Source organism: Hakea prostrata, chromosome 7, assembly GCF_041222555.1.
Source record: "Hakea prostrata isolate BN-2017 chromosome 7, UWA_Hpros_2, whole genome shotgun sequence".
In the NCBI taxonomy this organism is placed as follows: Eukaryota; Viridiplantae; Streptophyta; class Magnoliopsida; order Proteales; family Proteaceae; genus Hakea; species Hakea prostrata.
Window position 1 is genome coordinate 2832778 of NC_142606.1, and position 19634 is coordinate 2852411.

At 37.8% G+C, this 19634-nt stretch overlaps 3 protein-coding genes across 6 annotated transcripts; 1 reads left to right on the top strand and 2 right to left on the bottom strand.

The window, feature by feature from the left end:
- Positions 1–438: 438 nt before the first annotated feature.
- Positions 439–5995, top strand: LOC149008964 (SWIM zinc finger family protein). 4 transcript variants are annotated; one of them, XM_089163922.1, is made up of 8 exons: positions 439–656; positions 970–1030; positions 1340–1642; positions 2064–2715; positions 2795–2994; positions 3082–3326; positions 3421–4254; positions 4353–5995. In XM_089163922.1, the coding sequence occupies exons 3-7, from the start codon at positions 1374–1376 to the stop codon at positions 4212–4214; spliced, it is 2160 nt and encodes a 719-aa protein (XP_089020048.1). In that variant the 5' UTR covers positions 439–656; positions 970–1030; positions 1340–1373; the 3' UTR covers positions 4215–4254; positions 4353–5995. The 4 variants fall into 4 exon arrangements, with proteins under 4 accessions (XP_089020048.1, XP_089020049.1, XP_089020050.1 ...); XM_089163923.1 differs by lacking the exon at positions 970–1030 and having other exon boundaries at positions 3130–3326; XM_089163921.1 differs by lacking the exon at positions 970–1030 and having other exon boundaries at positions 440–656.
- A 730-nt stretch (positions 5996–6725) lies between these two features.
- LOC149008965 (peroxidase 72-like) lies at positions 6726–8498 on the bottom strand. The gene is made up of 4 exons (XM_089161384.1): positions 8230–8498; positions 7891–8082; positions 7649–7814; positions 6726–7464 (listed from the first exon to the last, which is right to left on the bottom strand). The coding sequence occupies exons 1-4, from the start codon at positions 8452–8454 to the stop codon at positions 7049–7051; spliced, it is 999 nt and encodes a 332-aa protein (XP_089017510.1). The 5' UTR covers positions 8455–8498; the 3' UTR covers positions 6726–7048.
- Positions 8499–11959: 3461 nt separating this feature from the next.
- LOC149008966 (RING-H2 finger protein ATL58-like) lies at positions 11960–17722 on the bottom strand. The gene is made up of 4 exons (XM_089163359.1): positions 16998–17722; positions 15461–16893; positions 15291–15376; positions 11960–12424 (listed from the first exon to the last, which is right to left on the bottom strand). The coding sequence occupies exons 2-4, from the start codon at positions 15665–15667 to the stop codon at positions 12148–12150; spliced, it is 570 nt and encodes a 189-aa protein (XP_089019485.1). The 5' UTR covers positions 15668–16893; positions 16998–17722; the 3' UTR covers positions 11960–12147.
- Positions 17723–19634: the final 1912 nt, after the last annotated feature.

The window sequence follows — 19634 nt, forward strand, 5'->3', positions numbered from 1 at the left end:
CTTTTCTTATTGGATTGGATAAACGACAATGCTAGCACTATATTATTTATACAATAATTATTGATAATTGTTTTAATAAAAAAGTAATCATAAAGAATTTACCATCACAAGATTGCTTGATTGGTTATGATCAACACTTTTTGGCGAAGAGATTTAGGGCTTCGATTCTTTGTGATAGTATATGTAATATTTCCTTACCTCACCAATGTAGGGTTGGTTGAGTGGTAAAGATCCATATTTCTCAGTGGAGAGGTAATGTAGGGTTGGTTGAGTGGTAAAGATCCATATTTCTCAGTGGAGAGGTAGTAGAATCGACAGACGGCATTTCATTTTCAGTATTAAAAAAACACCAATACCAAAAAAATAAAAAATCCCCTTACCTTCTCAATGCAGGGTTCGACCCTCTGTGATAGTACCACGATTTTGTCTTGAATCCGACTGGTTCAACCAAAAATATGATAGCACCGATACGAATCCGACTCATTGAACACCAAAACCCTAGTTATAATTTTTATTTTTCGGTCTCCACCCCAACGCGCGCAAACCTGCAACCGCAATTCCAAGTTCGAACAGTGAACTCTACTGATATCCTCTCTCATTTTTTTTCTTCTCGTGTCTACAATTTTTTCGTCTGCTAGTGATGGAATAATTTTAAGGTACCATTTCAGTTCCAATCGTTTATTTTCTTTCTTTGTTTCAGATAGAATATTTTGGGATGTATTCATTGGCATTCGAAGTCTTAATCTGTTGACACTATGGAGATTTGTTCATTTTTCTCATGAACTTCTTTTTGTTAACCATTCATTTAAGTAAAGGTTGAAATATTACAAGTTTCTCAGTGTTCGTTATTCAATGGGTTACGAACTGTTAAACTATTCAAACTCGATTCATTGGTTAGAGAATTTGTTTGTGCAGATTTTCTTTGTCCAATTTTAGCACCTTGGGTTCTAATAATCATTTTAAACACAGGAGTTGAAGGGACTAGCTCCGGCGAATATTTGATATTAAAAGTTATCAATCAGAAGGATTGGTAGATTCTATAGCCTAAATTGGATGGTTTTATCTATCTTTTTATTACATTTTCGTAGTAATTCTTTGAAGAATCTAGGGTCATTCCTTAGGAATTATAATCAACATCAGTTCAGCTTATCAAGTAGGAGTCATATTTTTTGCTTCCAGATTCTATTCGGCTTGTGTGTTTCCTGATTGTATTAATGTTGTCAGACTTTGTAGGTGGCTTCCTCTTCTTCACTAACAAATTCGGTGTCTTGGGTTGATTTTTTGTTTCCATACATCATTATTTCATTAATAATGTTTGATAAATTATCTGTTGTTTCAGGAGCCTCCTTTCATCAAAGGACATATAGGAGCTGATGGAGATAAAAGATTCCATCCTTGATATTCCAGTTCAAGATCCCCCGCTGGAGGATTTTTCTGCTGCTGATTTGAACTGGACCAAATATGGAACTGATGAGCACCATGATGAGGTAGCCCTCATTCCTTATGACAGAGTTGATGAATTCATACTGGGAGAATGTTCTAATGTGGAGTGCCCAACACGCTTTCACATTGAGAGAGGAAGAAAACGGGAAAAGGGCAGTTTAAAGAGTTACAAGAATGATGAGTATTTGGAGTATAGGGTGTAAGTCTTTAATTTTCAGCCTTCAATTTTGACTGGCCCTATTGTATTCTTTGTGCTTCTGGTAATTAGAGATAAAAAGTTGCTTTTTAATGCTATAACATATATTTGGTGTGTCTATTCATCAAACTATGCATGCCATCATTTTTAGAAGGAATGAAATTCTATATGCTTTCTAAGTACCATTGATCATTCTATGAGGCCATGCCTTTGATTGAGGAGTGTAAAAAATATCCTGATTTGTGGTTGCTATGTATTTTAATTAGCATGTAGAATGTGGAATATCTATTAGATCAACTAAATTGATTGATCTGTTGGTCTTGTGTAATATGATTCTGTCTTGATGCACTTGCCCAACCTTTAGGGTGAGGGGTTGGAATTACCTTTCGGTTTGTAATTTTTTGGAGGTTTTCTCTTTGCATAGGTATTGGTGCTCATTTGGTCCTGAGAATTATGGAGAGGGCGGAAGTATATTGCCAAGCAGGAAATATCGACTCAATACCAGAAACCGAGCTGCAAGGCCACAGTCCATGCGGGGCTGTCAGTGCCGTTTCGCAGTTAAGCGTTTGTATGCTCGTCCTTCAGTTGCACTCATTATATACTATGAGAGACGTCATGTAAATAAATCAGGTTTTGTATGTCATGGACCACTTGATAGAGATGCCATTGGTCCTGGTGCCAAGAAAGTACCATATATTTCTAATGAGATCCAGCAGCAGACAATGTCCATGATTTATCTTGGAATACCAGAGGAAAATGTCTTGCAGAAGCATATTGAAGGTGTTCAACGCTACTGTGGTGCAAATGCAAAAGTTAGCAGCCTTGCCTCCCAGTATGTCCACAAACTTGGGATGATCATCAAGCGATCAACACATGAATTGGATCTGGATGATCAGGCTAGTGTACGATTATGGGTTGAGCGCAATAAGAAGTATGTATTCTTTTATCAGGATTGCTCTGATACAGATCCTTTCATTCTAGGGATTCAAACAGATTGGCAGTTACAACAAATGATCCGTTTTGGCCATCAGAGTATCATGGCTGCTGATTCAACATTTGGCATAAAGAAACTCAAGGTTGGTGGTGTCTTGATTTATAAATGTTTGCATGAATCTACTGGATAGGAATTTTATGGTGTTTCATGTTTGATTGTAGTACCCACTGTCTACTGTTCTTGTATTCGACTCAAGGTTACATGCCCTCCCTGTTGCATGGATCATTACGCGTTCTGTTGCGAAGGAGGACATGTCAAAATGGATGAAAGCTCTTAAGGAACGAGCTCGTGCCGTTGATTCTGCTTGGAAGATAAATGGGTTTTTAGTAGATGATGCAGCTGCAGAGATTGATCCAATCAGGTAAGATGTTCTTGATGTAAATATCCAGTTTTAACTTTTTATTTGTGCGTCTGTAATAATATGATGCTATAATGGTTGGTCTTTTAGGGATATTTTTTGCTGTCCTGTTCTTTTTTGCCTTTGGCGTGTTCGTAGATCTTGGCTGAGGAACATCATCAGGAGGTGCAACAACATTGAAGTTCAACGAGAAATTTTCAAACGTCTTGGAAAAATAGTGTATGGTATCTGGAATGGTGCAGATTATGTGGGTGCATTAGAGGAATTCATCCAAGATTTTGTTGACCAAACCAACTTCATGCAGTATTTTAAGGCCTGCTGGGTTCCTAAGATTGGTTAGATTACCTATCTACTCAGTCTCTGTCATGGAATTGTCACTCCAACCTCTGTGCTAACATTTAATTTATTTTTTACTTCTTTCCATTCCAGAAATGTGGCTTACAACCATGAAAGCGCTTCCACTTGCAAGCCAGGAAGCATCTGGTGCCATTGAAGCTTATCATGTGAAGCTGAAACTCAAACTCTATGATGATTCACATATTGGTGCACTCCAAAGAGTCGATTGGCTGGTGCACAAGCTGATAACAGAGTTGCATCCAATCTACTGGCTTGACCGCTATGCAGATGAAAGTGATTCCTTCCAAAATGTTAAAGAGGAGTATATTGCTTCCACATCATGGCATCGAGCACTGCAAATTCCGGATACTGCTGTTATCTTGGATGATAAGGACCGCCTCTTTGCCAAGGTTGTGAGTCAAAAGGACAGTAGTCAAACACATCTGGTCTGGAATCCTGGGTCAGAGTTTGCTTTTTGTGATTGTGAATGGTCAATGCAGGGAAACTTTTGTAAGCATGTCATCAAGGTCAATATGGTGTGTGAAAATAATCAAGGTTATCAGCCTTCCATGGCATCTCAGTCATTCAAAGAAATTTTGGTTAATCTGTGGAAAAAACCCATGGATGATTCAATTTCCCTTGATCAGTCAATGGCTTGGATGAGCCTGATGCTTGACCAAATTCAAAAACTAGTTGAATTAAATAATTCCAATGACATTGGTAGTCTAGTAAATAATTTACCACTGAAGTGGGTGGCCAAGAAGGGAAGAACATCTGTTGGGAGGCCTGCATCTGTAGTGGGTTTTCTCCCCAATTCAAAGAATAGTTCCAGGAAAGCTCTTGTCCTCAAAAAGAACAGGAAGCGAAAAAGATTGTCCCGGTTTTAAGTGACATCTTGGTTGGGTGGACTAGAGATTCTTGTTGCTGGTATATACCTGCTTTTTGTCTGGTTCTACTATGACTTTTGTATGAGTTACCTTTTTGTAGTTTGTTTCAATTATCTTTTGTTGGTGGTTCTGGTGTAGAGTAAGCTGGGGCAACAAGGGCGAGGCAACCTCAGATTAACAACACATCTTCAGCATACTGTTGCAACCCATCATCTGTCCCCCTTTGTTTGAACATCTCATCTGGAAGCAAAACTAAAATGGTGCATGAAGGCATACCCTTGAGTGCTGCATCTCCAGTATGGCTCCGTCTCTTCACTTGCTTGCTTCTTGGTCAAGGTTAAAGTGAGTTCTTTCTTGCCTTGATTGAATGTGAAAGCAATGTCTACCATGAAATGTCTACCATGAGCTGCAGTATTTTGGCATGCAACTTTATGGTCCTGGGCCTCTTGGCTGTTAGTCACAAGCTGTAACACTTGGTTTTTATTGGATTCTATTGCTGTTGATTGGGTTCAATAAACTTTATGATTTGAAGAAAGTGGAGAAAGTGAAAGAAGATGTAGTTGACTGAAGGATACTTACTTTGCCTGGTATCTGCCCTTTTTGCTATTGCCCCCTTCAACTTTATGCAAATTTCAGGATCACTGACAAGTGCCTGGAGAAGGGCGAAGCTAATAAGGTGCGCCACTAAGTTTGTAATTGCTTCTTCTGGCGCCATGGTGCCATTTTCCATTTTCTCCTTATGTACAAGTCAACCAAGGAAAAATGGTGTGAGGTCTTTTTCCCATCTAGAGTTCTTTTATATTGAAAACTAACTTGTTGGTCTCAGCCATTTTGTTGTAAGATAATTTCAAAAAGATGACAATCTATTGGGGTGCTTCCGCATTTAAGATACACAGTACATAAGTTTGGTGGACGGAGGAAGTGAGGCTAGGAAAGGTTTGTAAAACAACCCGACCCCCCCCCCCCTCTGGGGGCAACCAAAAACTCAGTATTTTGTATTAAATTTCTATTGTAAGAAACTCAATTCTTAATTCTTTTTGACACCATTTGGTTTTTTTGATTTGTCCATTTCTTCATATATTCTGTTATAATACATAAGATATTATCATGCAGTCTGATGAGGACAGGGGGGACAGGTCTGCTGATAATTAATCTCCTAATACTGGTAGGGTTGTAATGCTGATCAGTGTGCCTAGCTAACATTGATGGTTCATGATCTGCTATGTTCCTGTTCTTGTGTGGGTCAATTTGGTACCGCACCATTTTGCTGGTTAATTTTGAGCCTGGAATGAGCTAGGAGAGTTCAAAATTATATTGTTACAAAAATAAACCTCTTATTAATACAACGTAAGGATAGATCAATGGGCTTGGAGGTGAGAAAACGTTTCGTGGGATTTCTTGAGTAATTTATGAGTCACTTTGATTCAGTTCATATTCAAGCTTGGACTAGTTGGACTGTGAGGTAAGAAATTTTTTCAAGGCTTCTGTAAAGATGGTTCTCTATTAGGTAAACCCCGGTCAGCTGGGCTGGGATTTGTGTGTTTAGGATCATGATGGGAGACTGTTTTTGGTTTTTCTAGCCTTGTTGGCTGAAAGGTTTTACAGCAGAGTTATAAGGCAGTTAAGGGGATTTGTTCTGGTTTACTGCATGCAGTCACCGATGGTAGTGGTGTAGCACTGGCGTCATATGCATTCTTTGGTCATGTTTGCTTCTTATTTTACCATATGATGCCTCAAGACTTAAAAGGGAGTAAAATTTAGTAGTATACGATTGATGTAAGGTTTACCATTTTAACTTGTCATTAACGGATTTGCATAATACCTGGTATTTTGTAATAGGGTTATGAAAATCGGAGTTGGGTCTCCAAAAACCCTAGAATTGATCTTCAAGTCCGGAAATTTAGCGATTGAAAAGAAGGGGAAAAAAACCCAGAATTGATTGGAAATGGACATTCATGGCCGATTCTGATCTAGATTTGTAAATTCAATCGAGTCGATTGTGGTCTCTGAGAGAGCGATGAGAGAGATGCTCATTTGGTCACCCATTCCGATTGTAAAATATGAATTTTTGTGGAAAGGAAAGTAAATTCAAACCTTAATTAAAATATGAATTTTTGTGGCTAATCTTAATGATTGTGTCACCCATTCCAATTGTATCATATTTGATTATTAATTTTGTCATAATTTAGAATTCTTTGGCTTGATAATCTGAGTTGCAAATTAAATTTAATATGAGGAGATGATGTGATTTTGGATTTCACAATTATTTTTCTGTTTTTTTCTTTTGCGAAAAAGATAGTAGCCGATAAATTTCTTGTCATCTTTGGTGAGGAAGTAGCAGTTCAGATGATAAAGACCTGATGTTATCATCTTGATCTAGCAGTTCAGATAATAAATTTCTTGTCATCTTTTCTTCTATTTATTTTCTTCTAGGGCATCTTTGGTGGGTATGAATTGGTGAGAAATGAAATACTAGAAGAAAATAAATAAACACTAGATCAAGAAGCCCTACAGATGGGGATGTCTGTTCCTTTTAATTCTAAGACAAATTACAAATAAATACCCCTTGAAGATAAAATTTATGAGAAATGAAATACTAGAAGAAAATAAATAGACACTAGATCAAGATGCCCTACAAATGGGGATGTCTGTTCCTTTTAATTCTAAGACAAATAAATACCCCTTGAAGATAAAATAAGAATGACCTTTGTTGGAACAAGAGCTGCTCAAATTTTAGCATAATACCATCTCTGTAACAGCCGCAAATTACAACCACACTCAATAATATAGCCAGAAACACAGAAACACACATGAACCAAACCTTTTGGCTCCACCTATTGACTGTTAACCTTCCTACAGTTCTTTCGGATCTCCCCACTTGATCCTGTCAGTGGAGATATATTTCCCATCTTGACCATGGATATGGCAAATTGCTCGAAGAAAAGCTCATTGTTCTCTGCATATTCCTTCACCAACTCCATTGATCTTATACTTTTTGTAAAGAGGACTTCATCAGAATTTAGCAGACCCTTGTAAACTAAGAGGTTCTTGAAGTAGAAATTATCAAACTTTGTTGGACTGACATAGTCCAAGAAGAACAAGTTCTGATCACCACCAGATCTTGGGCACCTGGTTCTTAACTGTGCAGCATATGATTGATCAAGTGAGTCGTCTGGTTGACCATTGCCTGACTGATTGTAGAGCCTCTGCCTGAAGCTTGTGCATCTTGAATTTCCTATGGTGTGGCTCCCTGCACAACAACCATATAGAGTTACCAACCTTATAGGCTTGTATAAATATGTTCTTGATCCGGTTGGACTACTGGTTCAACCTATGTTCACTACTCCATATTTGAAAACAGTGACAGAAGATCAGCAGGCAACATGTTCAAAAGAAATTGAAGTATCAATAGGATATGAATTCAGCAATTTTACCTGACAGAGCGACCAGATCAACAATGTTGAGCCCCTGGAGTTTGAACTTGGTAAGGATAGTCTGGAATGTGTTGTTTGGTGCAGGAATGTCATTATTAGAGCCACTTAAGCTTGCAGTTACAGAGTCTCTTCTTCCCAGTAGTACTTCCCAGCTAGGACCTCCAGTCTATTCATGCAAAACATTCTATCTGGTCAGCTTATGGTATATGTTTTGAGAAGAAAGTGAGCATATCGATTCTTACCAAGACAGTGGAATCTCTGGCAGCAATAGCCAAGATATCAGCACAGGACACAGTTCCTGGGCATTCCTTTTCCAGTGCTGATTTTATCTCATCAATGACTTCAAATCCTCTAGCTGAGTTCCTGTTTGGGTTAGATAACTTCTCACTGACTATGGTGCCACTGCTGTCTAACAGAACGGATCCATCACAGCCCTGCAACTCAGCAATCATGTATTAGGCTTAGAAGGAGAAGAGAATAACAATATGTATGAAAGAAATAGTAAAAAGGTGGTGAGGTGCTCTCAGTGACTTTATGTTATTAGTTTTTCAGTCACACAGTATGGAATTTGAAGAAAGAACCTTAACAAAACAGTCATGGAAATGAAGCCTAAGCAATGAAGCAGCCATCCTAGTCTCTTTTGCAACAGCCTTTGCGACAACTGACCTCACAATCTCTTGGGCTTGAGGGCATGATTGGTCATAGAACTGTGGATACAGGTAACCACCATCGTACTTGTGGGAGAAGCATAAAGGAACAGAGGCAATAAGTGTGAGAAACATGATAAAGGTCACAGAAAGAGACATTGTTTTGCTTTGCTTTCCCCTTAAGAAAACCTTCAGAAGTGAGATGAGACTATCTCAATTCTTCTGGTTGTTAATGATGAAAGGTGAGTACCATGGGTTATGGGTATTTATAGAAGAGACTTACAGAATGGTTGAGAGAGAGGTTTGTAGTCTCTGAGTATTTTAAATCCTGGATCTTATGAAAGCAAGATAGCAAAAACTGCTCATGGTGGCCCCCTCATATTTACCACTACAAGCAAGATGTTTCAACAGGCAAGAAGAAGTCTAGATTGATTCACCATTACTGGGTTCCTCTTTATCTTACCTAAAACTGAGACCCCCAGGCTCAGAATTACCAATTACTTAAAAATTTCTGATGGGTGTTCAAGAATAGATTTGTCTCATGGAGCAAGGAAATAATTTGTATAATGGCCATTGAGAAAGCTGGGGTGTAGAAGTTGGAGTAGAAAATACCAACTACCTACTCCATTGACAAATCGAATGATTTCTACAACTCATTTTGTTTCATGTTGATTGGAGCTTTAGGGTTAATACGTAACTTGGCAACGAAGGTAGGTGATAATGATATGATTAAGAAGATGAGAAATTTTCATAAAAGAGAAAATAAAAGATAAAGACTGAAGCTGCAAGATGTGATCTTTGAAGTGTTAAAGCCGCAATGGATTTGAAGCTGCAAGATGTGATCTTTGAAGTGGACGCCTCCTCTTTGGCAGACCTCATCAATGATAGGAATGGCCCCTGTCCTTTGGATGTAACTCCCATTGTGGAGGATATTATGTGTCTACTGTATAAGTTCAAGTCCTGGTCTGTGGTTTATGTATCTAGATCCGCTAACTCTGTTGCGGATGGTCTAGCTAGGTTGGCTGTGTCCTTTGCTAGCAGGACATCTTGGCCTTACACCAATCGTTGGTTAATGGAGCTTTGTCTCCAGGAACCTTGTTGCTCTTCTTGCCATTTGGAATGAAATCACCTTTTACCAAAAAAAGAAAGAAAGATAAGACTGGTTTTATTTGTATTCCCCTGTTCCTTGAATAACGTGGTGTAGTTGTACTTGTAATTACAAAGACAAACAATTTTGATAACCCTTTTCTCTCCTACCATCAAAGAGTATGAATCTTAATTTATTTATTCAAATCTATTGATTTTTTCCTGGTGGCTGTTGAGAAGAAAGAATAAAAGAACCTGTTAATTCCTTCACGCATGCTTCAATTGGGTCCGGAACATACAGTTCAGTTGAAAAACAGAAAGATTTCGTAATGAACCATACATTTTGTTCTAAGCATTAGATATATATGTTAGCAGAAAACTACTGTTTCATCACCAAATTTATTTATTCACATGCTGATGATAACTAATTTTGATTTTCCCCAAAGCAAATGAGGTAGGGTTTGGAGAACCACTTTGATCTATCAAAGACTACAATTGTTATTTGAAGGGCAGGTCAAAAGTGAGGAACCATTGATTCGCAAGCTTGTTTTCTTTTCCCTTTGACTTCGACCAAAAACAAATTTTCTGGTTCATTCTTAGAATTCAAGACAACGTAATCACCTTGCTTAGAGATTAATGAAATGACTTTGACCTGTTCTATTAGTACTAATTTATTAGGTACATTATTTAAACTTTTGCTGTGAAACTTTTCACCAAAGCTGGTCGTGGAGTTTTCATATGGAACCCCAATAGTATGTTTTTAGTAGCTCAATCAAAAGCACGAAGAGGGCGTTCAGCTACTATTGTTGAAGTGGAGGCTATTTGTGATGGTCTACAACTAGCTGGGATTGTTTCAATTATCCAGAATTTTGGTGATCTCAGATTGTCAACAAGCTATTATTATTCTTCTGGCGCAGCCCAACTCTCTCAACTCGGCATGTTTAAGCTTGATTCAAGAGATCAAAAACATAACCTTTTTTGTTTTGCTTGTGGGTTGTTTCGTTTTGTTAACTGAATGAGCTAGAATGTATGGGTTAAATAGGTTCTGGTGACATGTACCACCCTTGTTTGTTGTGAACTCTTTGCTTGTTTCCTCCCGCATTGTGAGCATGGAAAGTTTAATATAAGTTTCCGTTTGTTCAAAAAAAAAAACTAACCTCACCCACAAGAAGAAGAAAAAAAAAAAGAGAAAAAAAGAAACGCTGGAAATAGATAACTTGGAAGGTTGGTTTTGAAGCCCTAACCAAATCTTGGTATATTAAATTCTCAAGCTTTAAAATTGTAATATTAAGCATTAAGAGGCAGTTTAAAGTTCTAGTCTTAGGCTCTAAACTTTTGTCAGCTCCTTTTTCATTCTCATTGGTTTTCTTCTTCTTCTTCGTTTGGTTTGGTTTGGTTTGGTTGGGGGAGGGGGTCAGAGATGAATTCTGGTTATCTCATCCACATTGAATTAATCTGAAGATGGACGAAAGTCAACATTAATCTGCTTAAAAAACCCTAATTTGACAAATAGTTTAAATAGGGTATGTGTGGGTATAGAGTAGTTGAATTAAAGTACCAAGAATTCCAAGAAAGCACCAAGATATAAAGGAGCCAGATCTTTATATGCCTAGAATAATGCAGTCAAACAACGCAAGAGAATGGTCTTGAGACCACCAATCCCACCAAACATTTAGGCTTTTTTTTTTTGAAAAAAAAGTCTAAAAGGTAAAAGATGGCTTACCAAATTCACAAACGGAGAGGTGATGATGCAGGTTTAGTAATGAACCCATTTTTTGGTATGGAAAGACCACAGCAGACACTAGGTTATATTATATTTGATCAAAAACTAAATGCTACCCTTTTACCTTTTAAAATTCCTTGAGATGGGAAACTGAGATCCATTGGAATAAAAAAGGAATGAAATGTGACTGAATATAGGTAATAATACAGTGATATGATCTCCAAGTTTGGTGGGGTTGGAATAGTTAAATTAGAAGAAATAAGGGTTCATATTTTGGGGTTTTAAGGAGTACGAAAACTTAAAAGAATTTTTTTCTCTTGAAATTCGATAGTTAGAATGAAGTAAATCCAGAACCTAAGCTCACTAGTGTTGGGGGGATGATGAAGCTTAAGTGTGGAAAGATCTAATGGTAAGATTGGTGTGTATCTGGCCTTCAATTTCGGGTCTCTTGAAAAGTCCAGAAATTTAAGAAATTTAAGAAAAATAAGAAAGGGTGACATGAGAAAAGGGGCAGAGTAGGGATACATGGATGAGAAGCCTTGTAGAGCCATGCAATGAGTGGAGATAGAATTTCTAGGATGTGAAATTCAACCATAGCAAGAATCTAGGCATCACTTCACAATAGATCTTAATTGTTCTTTAATATTGGACCTTCCAAAATGAACAAATACAGTTGCAGCAACAGCACACAAGAGTATAATAAGAAGCTTTATTAATCATGTCGAAGTTGGGCATTCTTCAGGAATGAACCTCAGGGTCATGAAACTACTCATGCAAATCAAGTGGAAAGCATTTGAAAGTCCTGGTCGTTAAACCCTGAATGAGAAAACATTAGGTCATCAAGGAATTATGATATATACATAACAAAGGAGCTTCTTTACATTGAAAATGTAACATTACAACACTAAATTTTCTTTTAAGGATGCTCTGATCCAAAGATCTTGCTCAATGGAATCATGTGTTTCAACATTAGTCACAACAGGGAACTCCTAGTTCTACTTCCTATTACCATAACTGTCCCTCATTTCCCCTATGCTAACTTTCTAAGCTCTTGTTTGAACTTGAATATCTGTTCCATCTGCAATCTCAACTCTTGCAGTTTGTTGATGAGATTGTGCTTCATGAGCCTGGATTTCTGCTTGATCATGAGAATGGTCAGTCGTAGTTTTAGGAGATGGTAGCAGGGAGATGCGACAAAGAGGACAGGTGGTGTGGGAGGCAAGCCAGTGGCCAATGCAATCCATGTGAAAAATGTGGCCACATGCAGGTATTTGTTGAAGCTTTTCCTCTGCTTGGTAATCACCCAGGCATACAGAGCATCTGCAAAAGGAAAATTGGGTGTTTTAAGTGAGATTCATAGTTAAAAGTGACAAGGTCACAATGTGCAAAAATTATCCTCCACAATGCAAGTTTGCCCATAAGTCAAACAGGGTATCTTGATATTTCATCACTCAAAAAAACATACTAGCACGATTAGCCAGATGGCAATTTAAGATGAAACCCATAACCCAGTCTGATGGTTGGCCAGTCATTGCTTCCTATTCAGGAATTTCAGGGATTTTGGGGTGGGGAAAAGAAGAGATGTAGCTCATATGGAATAAGATTTCATGGAGGAAATTTCTTATGTTGGACATTGACCCAATATGAGCAAGTTCTTATTTTCTAGCAAGATTGTTAGTTTTAAGAAATGGATATAATTAAATGCATACTATGGTTTACAGAACAGGCCTCCATACTGTATATCCACAGAATTTCATATTAAGCTTAATTCATGTTGTACATTTTTCTTTTTCACTATTATGAAGACATTCATATACTCATAATTGGGGTCTAGTTAGCTAAGAAAATTCCCACAAAAAAACTTTTAAGATAAAGCTACTTCTCTTCTCAGTCCATGTTGCCTAGTTCTCTAGTTATAGAACTAGTACACTAGCTCTTCATTCCATCTGCTGTTTTTGATGCTTTACAGATGATATCACAGTTTAGAAAGGTTCCCCTTGTGAAGAACTGAAGATGGAGAAAAACAGTATGGAAAACGACAAGGTTGATGTAATATTCTACTTAGCCTGAATAATTGAGCAAGAGACATTAAAGAGCATGATCTTGTTACACACATTTGCATCTGAGTACAACTACATTTTGAGGAGTTTATCCACCTAACCTATTAGAAAAACTTATCCATCCATACATCTCAACCGCTCAATAATCATTCCAAAATGCCACGTGGCCAAGACTTACTAATGGTTTGGCTGCTGCTGGGTACTGGGAAATCTGCCTAAAAATGTTCTCAGACACAAATACTGACCAACTCAGGACCACAATTTTACTTTAATCACAAAAAAATAGAAAAATAAAAAAAAATCCTTCACTAAACCAACTGATAATTGATAAATATATAGTCCACTTCCCAAATTTAAACTTCTTGTAATCCAGTACTCCTATGTCCAACAACTGGACACTAAAATGCTGTTAAGTCTTTTCCTCTTCAGAGTTTTCATGGAAGCATCAGGAGATAATATAATTGTCATTAGTTACGAACAGCTACTCCTGCTATATGATTGATCACCATTGGGAAGGATGTAAGTGTTATCAGAGGTTGTGCAACATCATTAAATATGCTTACTGTCTTGCTGACCTCTACAAACATTCTTAGTCACCTGAGCTGGGGCAAAAAAAGCAGAGACAGGTCACCTAGAAAAAAAGAACTGCTTGGGACCTTAAGTTTGTAGGTTGTTTATCCGTATTCCACCCCTTGAAAGAATCCCCTGGACTCCTGGAGGGAGGGTGGACAAAGATTGGATAATCAGAAAGAAAAACTTGAACCTGAATTATGAATTGGACCTAGAAAAGAATGCAAAAACTAGGTTGAAGAAGTCAAAAAGAAAATAAGGAGAAGCCTGAAACACAAATATTGCAATACTGTTTGTTACAGAGATGATTCCATGACAGGGATTTCAGAATCAAGATCATAAGCCTATTAAAGTAAGGTCCACTGTAGACTAATCCACTTTAGGATTTCATTTTCCCAAAAAATTGACTGACCAGGTCAAGTCACCACCATTTACCCCCAAAATTGGCCATAATTCTACTTGATCTGCCATCAGATGATTAGATCACAGGAGGCGGGAGCACAATCTGATCCTGGATCCTGAATTCCAAATGGTAACATTAGAAATTCTAAAGATCATCTGCGCTCCCTTCTCATCAAAGACCAACATCTCACAATTAGGAAGTCAGGAGTTCAACTCTCCCAGCAGCAAACCACACACACACACTGGGCAGCCAAATCACCCAAACAAGAGAAGGCAAAAAAAAAATTGCATTTTCACTGAATCCTGACTTCCCTTTCTCCAGTCCCTCATCAAATCCACCAATCAAGATATTAAACTTGAAAATTTAAAGAATACTGTGGGGGGAAGAACTTAATTATGATTCCTGCTTTAGGGTGGTGAGTAGCCATTGACTTTAAAGGTGAAATGACAACTTCATGGAAATTGAACTATATCATCACAGAAACCGGGGGATGACTTAGGCCTTAGACGAGCCCATTGTGTGATTTCTGAATCAATAACTAATCAATGCATTTCATTTTGGCAGAAACCAGTGAATGCATTTGATCATGTTCAATCAGACAATGGAACTGGTTAACAACTCCTACAGCAAGCACTTAAGGTTACCAAGTTTCAACAAAATTGCAGTTCAGGTTTTTAGGCCATGTTGAAAATTTCAATGATGTTGAAGTACCTAGAAGGGCTAGCTTGTTTGCCAGTTTTTCTGGCAGATTGATTTTGTATCTAATTCTGCTATATTTTGTCCTAGTTAAGTGACAACCTATCAATAAAAAAGATGATCTTCTTTCACTTAGATGCCTATACTCTGTTTAACAACTCAATTGGGATTTGGACTTCCCAAATTCTTGTCCACGTCTTCAAGATATGACCAGCAATCACTCCATCCTGGATAACTAAAATCAATGATTATATGAAGAAATTTTTAATTAATTTATTTTTTGAGAAAGGAAAGAGGAGGGGTGAGGGTTGGTTAGTAATAAAATGATTTTATTTTTTTTTTTTTTTAATAACAAAGAACTGCTAACACATCTTACGCAAATGAAAAAACAGAATAGTTAAATACTCAACAAAGAAAGCAGTAACTAAGCAGATGTACCCAAAGAAATCCCACTCACTGTGTGTCCTTGACAGAAAAGCTCTCCTGAAATACAATTATAGGTAGCAGCTCTCTAAGCTCCTTCTTGAAACGAAATTGTGATTGCTGTAACACAACATATTAGTTGACAGAAGGAAAATCAAATCTGTAAGTAGCAGGAAATATATGAGAAATAATGATAAATCTTACTGAGGGGATAGGTTCTGTGTTCCTGTTAGATGTCCTCATCCGCCGAGACAAATCCGCGCTTCTTTGTCGAAGGTAGAACAAGTAAAACAGGAATAAAAGAACAAAAGTGAAGATGATTGGTATGGAAAAGATAAAAGCTTGGTATAGTTTGAGTTCAGCTGAAGGTGAAGAACAACAGCTAGGTGGGTCTGGATACCTATAAGACATCACCAGCCACCCTGCTAAGCCCCAGATCCCATATAGATTAATTAACAGAAAAAGAAGTCAAAATTGAAAGAAAGATTCCTCAAATAAAACAAGACCCAGATCAGGAACGAGGGAAAAAAAGGATTATGGGGATTGAGTTAATGATACTAAAACCAATACAAGAAGACTCAAAGCAAAGAATCTGGAGAAAGCTCCAAAATGAGAACTACCCAAAATTTGTCTTTGGTTTAAAAGCCCAAACGTGGAACTTCTAAAATCTTTCAAATCGATCCAAAACCCAAGAAGAAAAAAGATCAGAAGTAATGTAAGGAAAAAAAGAATACCAAAAACCAGAGAACCTAAGGATCATAAGCATGTAAAGCTAGTGGTACGGAGAGAATCCTGAATTAAGCGGATGACCATAACTGCGTCGGAGAGAAAGACAGAACAAAATCGAAAAATCCAAAAGAAAGCCACTCTCCGGATCGATGATTGACGAAAAATCAACTATAAAAGACAAAATGATACGATAAGTTCTCAAGTACTTGTCAACTCTTCTCTTCTGAGACTCTAAAAAGGAAGCCCACCGACACTCACAAAACGACTGTACAGGCCACAAGACTAAAGCTGAGTGGAACTGCATCACTTCCACTTCCAGTTAAAGACTTGAGTGTTAAGGGGTAGGTTTAGCATCTGTAACAGTGAACCAATGCACTAAGTTTTCGATGGATTTATGATGATTTGAAGACTATAGTTGGCGACTGCTGGGGAAGCCAAGGAGACTGGAAACGGTGGATTAAAGTGCGAAGAGAGGTATGAACTAAAAACACTAGTGTTGACCATAAAGAAGAGATTGAGATCTGTTGGTTAACCAAGAACACCCTTTTCCCCATTAGAGAAACTCACCATATTGTGGAAACTAGCATCCGATTCGGTTCATGCTAAGTGTGGCCTGTTAGAACCAACCATTAAAAGGGATCAATCGTAATGGGGTGAGGATATCGAACTTTAAATGGGTCCCCCATTTGAACGAAAAAAATAATAAAATCCCCTGGAAACAGTTGTTTCTGTCGAAAACGGATTTTTAAAGAGATCGGATGGTTGCAAATTAAAGAGTAGGGATATATATATGTAAATACAAACTTTTATATTTTATATTTAGAAGTTAAATTTCTAAATTTACAAATCACATCCCTGCTTCTTCCTCATGAATGCCGTTTCGTTCCCTGCAGATAGTAAAATCCTAGCTGCGCGCAGAAGGGGGAAAAAAACTGATAAGTCCCAAAACCATTTCAGAAAACAAGTATTAGTCTCTCTATTTTTGTTCATTATCAGAGATTAAAGAGATTACCCATATTTGCGTTCATTGCAGAAGCCTTTGGTGAGGTTTTCGATAACACCGAGTAAGAGCCAAACCGTCAAATGTCTTGCATCTACAAATAAACCGGAAAAGAAAATAAAATCAGAAAATCCTTGCACTTGTTCTTCCACTTGCCTTCATCTTCCTAGCTCATATACAGGTCTCTGATCTTATCTTCTCCAAAATTATCCACAACGAAGAAGCCTAAGATTTCACCCGCCCAGATACGGCTTCCTACAATCGTCTTTCAGATCGAATCTCGTCAGAATGGATCGCTTCCTGGCTCTTCAAGGCGGCTTATCTCGTTTTTCTTCTCATCTTCTACCTTCTCTCCACATCTGCCGTCGTATACTGTATTGCTTGTATTTACAGCGGCAAAGAATTGACTTTCAAGAAAATCTTGACCGTTGTCCCTAAGGTCTGGAAACGCCTAATGGTCACTTTCCTGTGGAGTTGTCTCATCGTTTTCCTTTACAACGCTATTGCGGTGGTTCACTTACCCAACCTAAGTTGAATCTCCATACCGGAAAAATGAATTCCCAAGAAGGCATGGGAAAAAGGAAACTTTAACTCTGATTTAGGGTTCGGACGCTTGAGAACTCGAAGGAAGAAGACGAACTCACAGAAAGGGTTGGAATCAGCGAAGATCTGCATGTGACTGATGGTGGTGGAATGACGAGAAGGCGGAGCGGAGCGGAGGGAACATAGAGCGATTGGGTCGGTAGAGACAGGGATGTGATTTGTAAATTTCAAAATATTTTAACTTTTAAATGTAAAATATAAAAGTTGGCATTTACATATATATTCCTATTCTTTAGTTTACAACCGTTTTTTCTATTTTTGTTTACGTGGCCTCATCTTAGCCATTGGCAGCAGTTGCTCGCAAATAAAAATTCGTTCAAAAACTGGGTTCAGATTTCCTTCAAGAATCTTCTATCTAGTTCTTGGACAGAGAAAAGAAAAAAAAACATTTTTCCATCGAAAAAGAAGAAATTTTTAAGTGACAAGACGACCATTATAACCGTTAGAATGGTGCATGAAGAGATTCTCACTGATTTTTCCATGGGTGAATTAGATCCTGATAACTCACAATTTTACAAAAGCACTACTATCAACATAAATTTATGAAGAAAGGAAAAGAACATAATCTTATTTTAAGCAATTAAGAAGACTCCAGTCTCCTAATAAGTAATTTAGAAGAATAATATTCACAACAACAATTTGAGTGATTGTTTCTGCTGGGTCATTTATTTCTGTATATTGAGTTAGTTCTACATTAAGAACTAAGAAGGCAAGAGATTACTACTTGTCGTGTAGCTCTTAGAATCAGTATTAGAGAAATGAAAACACGTGTGGTTAGTTTTTGGTTTTATAAGGTAAGCAACACAATTTGTTTAAAGGGTTGAAATGGCATTCTGCATTCTGAATGATCTACATGATGCATGACATGTCTTTTCTTTTGGTAGCCAGCCGATCATGAAATAAATCATAAGGACAATTTTGCTCTCAAGATAGATTTTGATTAGAAAGGAACACTTTCGGTGAAAAGGAACTTGACATACTCCTCAAGGAATGGGAGGCTTTTGTTGTCATTGTAAATATACATCAAAGGGACTATCCTCGCAAAATTAAGCGAGGCCCTGTTGAAGGAAGGTGAGAAATGGTTTCTTGAAAGGCATTCCTTATTAAAAGTTGCTTCCAAGAATCTGAAATCATTCCGAGTACATGATCTTTTGGACTTTCTGTCGAAGAAACCCCTCTTGTTCCTTCAAGTAGCATTCTATGTAAGACCCATCGTGTCCTTCTTGCGTCTCATGCTATCCATTGAGTTAAACAGAATGCTTAATTAATCAGAACTGTTTATTAATTAAATTAGGATTTTAAAATCTTTCGTAGTTGGGCACTTCCCAGGTCATTCCATAGACGAAGAATTGTTGCAGTGCTAGATATGAATGGCTGTGTGTTCCACAAAATATACACTCTCTTCTGTAAGACCTTCACCCAGTAGAAAGAACAAATGGGTTAAAACCAGAGGCAAACCTGTGCTTATCACTCCATTCCTCAGGTACTCCTTCGAGCTGGGCACCAGCTTAGACGCAAATCATTTGGCCTCAACCAGAAAAGCATCACAAGGGACCGCCCACTACAGGTAATTAATCAAGTTTATGCACAGTGATTAGTAGGTTCCTTGGAGAATTTATATTCTATGAGGCTTGAACAACAAAGTTAATTACTTGTTGGGTGTTTGATGCAGTCATGTACCATTTTCCTCAGGGTGGTGATTGGGTTCCACCCGTACTTCTTGAGGACTTTATGACTAATTTCATTAGTGATGTCGTCTAGAGCCTTGAAACAGAGACTCATGTATTCTGGTAATTCCTTAATAGTGGTAGTCTCCCATCAGTCCCATGTATACCCAAAAATATTCAATGAAAAGTTAATCCTGATCAGTTCATTGTACTTAATCCAAGTAGGTATGGTAAAGGAATCTGAGAATGTCTTACACAATATATGTGCTGAAAAAGCGTCAATGCACTCTCATTATTCGTCTGACTCAGCCCCTACTTATAAGTGTAGGTCCTACACTCGTGCGAGCGTGGTAATATTGGTAAAAGGGCAGATTGGGTG

Bases quoted from the DNA above. Each gene is read 5' to 3' on its own strand.
- LOC149008965 (XM_089161384.1), bottom strand. From the start codon at position 8,454: ATGTCTCTTTCTGTGACCTTTATCATGTTTCTCACACTTATTGCCTCT. The intron at 8,083-8,229 runs GTTCTTTCTTCA...GCTGAGTTGCAG, and splicing joins TCCATGACTGTTTTGTTAAG to GGCTGTGATGGATCCGTTCT. The intron at 7,815-7,890 runs GTAAGAATCGAT...TTGCATGAATAG, and splicing joins CCAGAGATTCCACTGTCTTG to ACTGGAGGTCCTAGCTGGGA.
- LOC149008966 (XM_089163359.1), bottom strand. From the start codon at position 15,667: ATGTCTTATAGGTATCCAGACCCACCTAGCTGTTGTTCTTCACCTTCA. The intron at 15,377-15,460 runs GTAAGATTTATC...GTTGTGTTACAG, and splicing joins ACACAGAACCTATCCCCTCA to CAATCACAATTTCGTTTCAA. The intron at 12,425-15,290 runs GTGAGTGGGATT...TTCCTTTTGCAG, and splicing joins TTTTCTGTCAAGGACACACA to ATGCTCTGTATGCCTGGGTG.
- LOC149008964 (XM_089163922.1), top strand. From the start codon at position 1,374: ATGGAGATAAAAGATTCCATCCTTGATATTCCAGTTCAAGATCCCCCG. The intron at 1,643-2,063 runs GTAAGTCTTTAA...CTCTTTGCATAG, and splicing joins GAGTATTTGGAGTATAGGGT to GTATTGGTGCTCATTTGGTC. The intron at 2,716-2,794 runs GTTGGTGGTGTC...GTTTGATTGTAG, and splicing joins TTGGCATAAAGAAACTCAAG to TACCCACTGTCTACTGTTCT.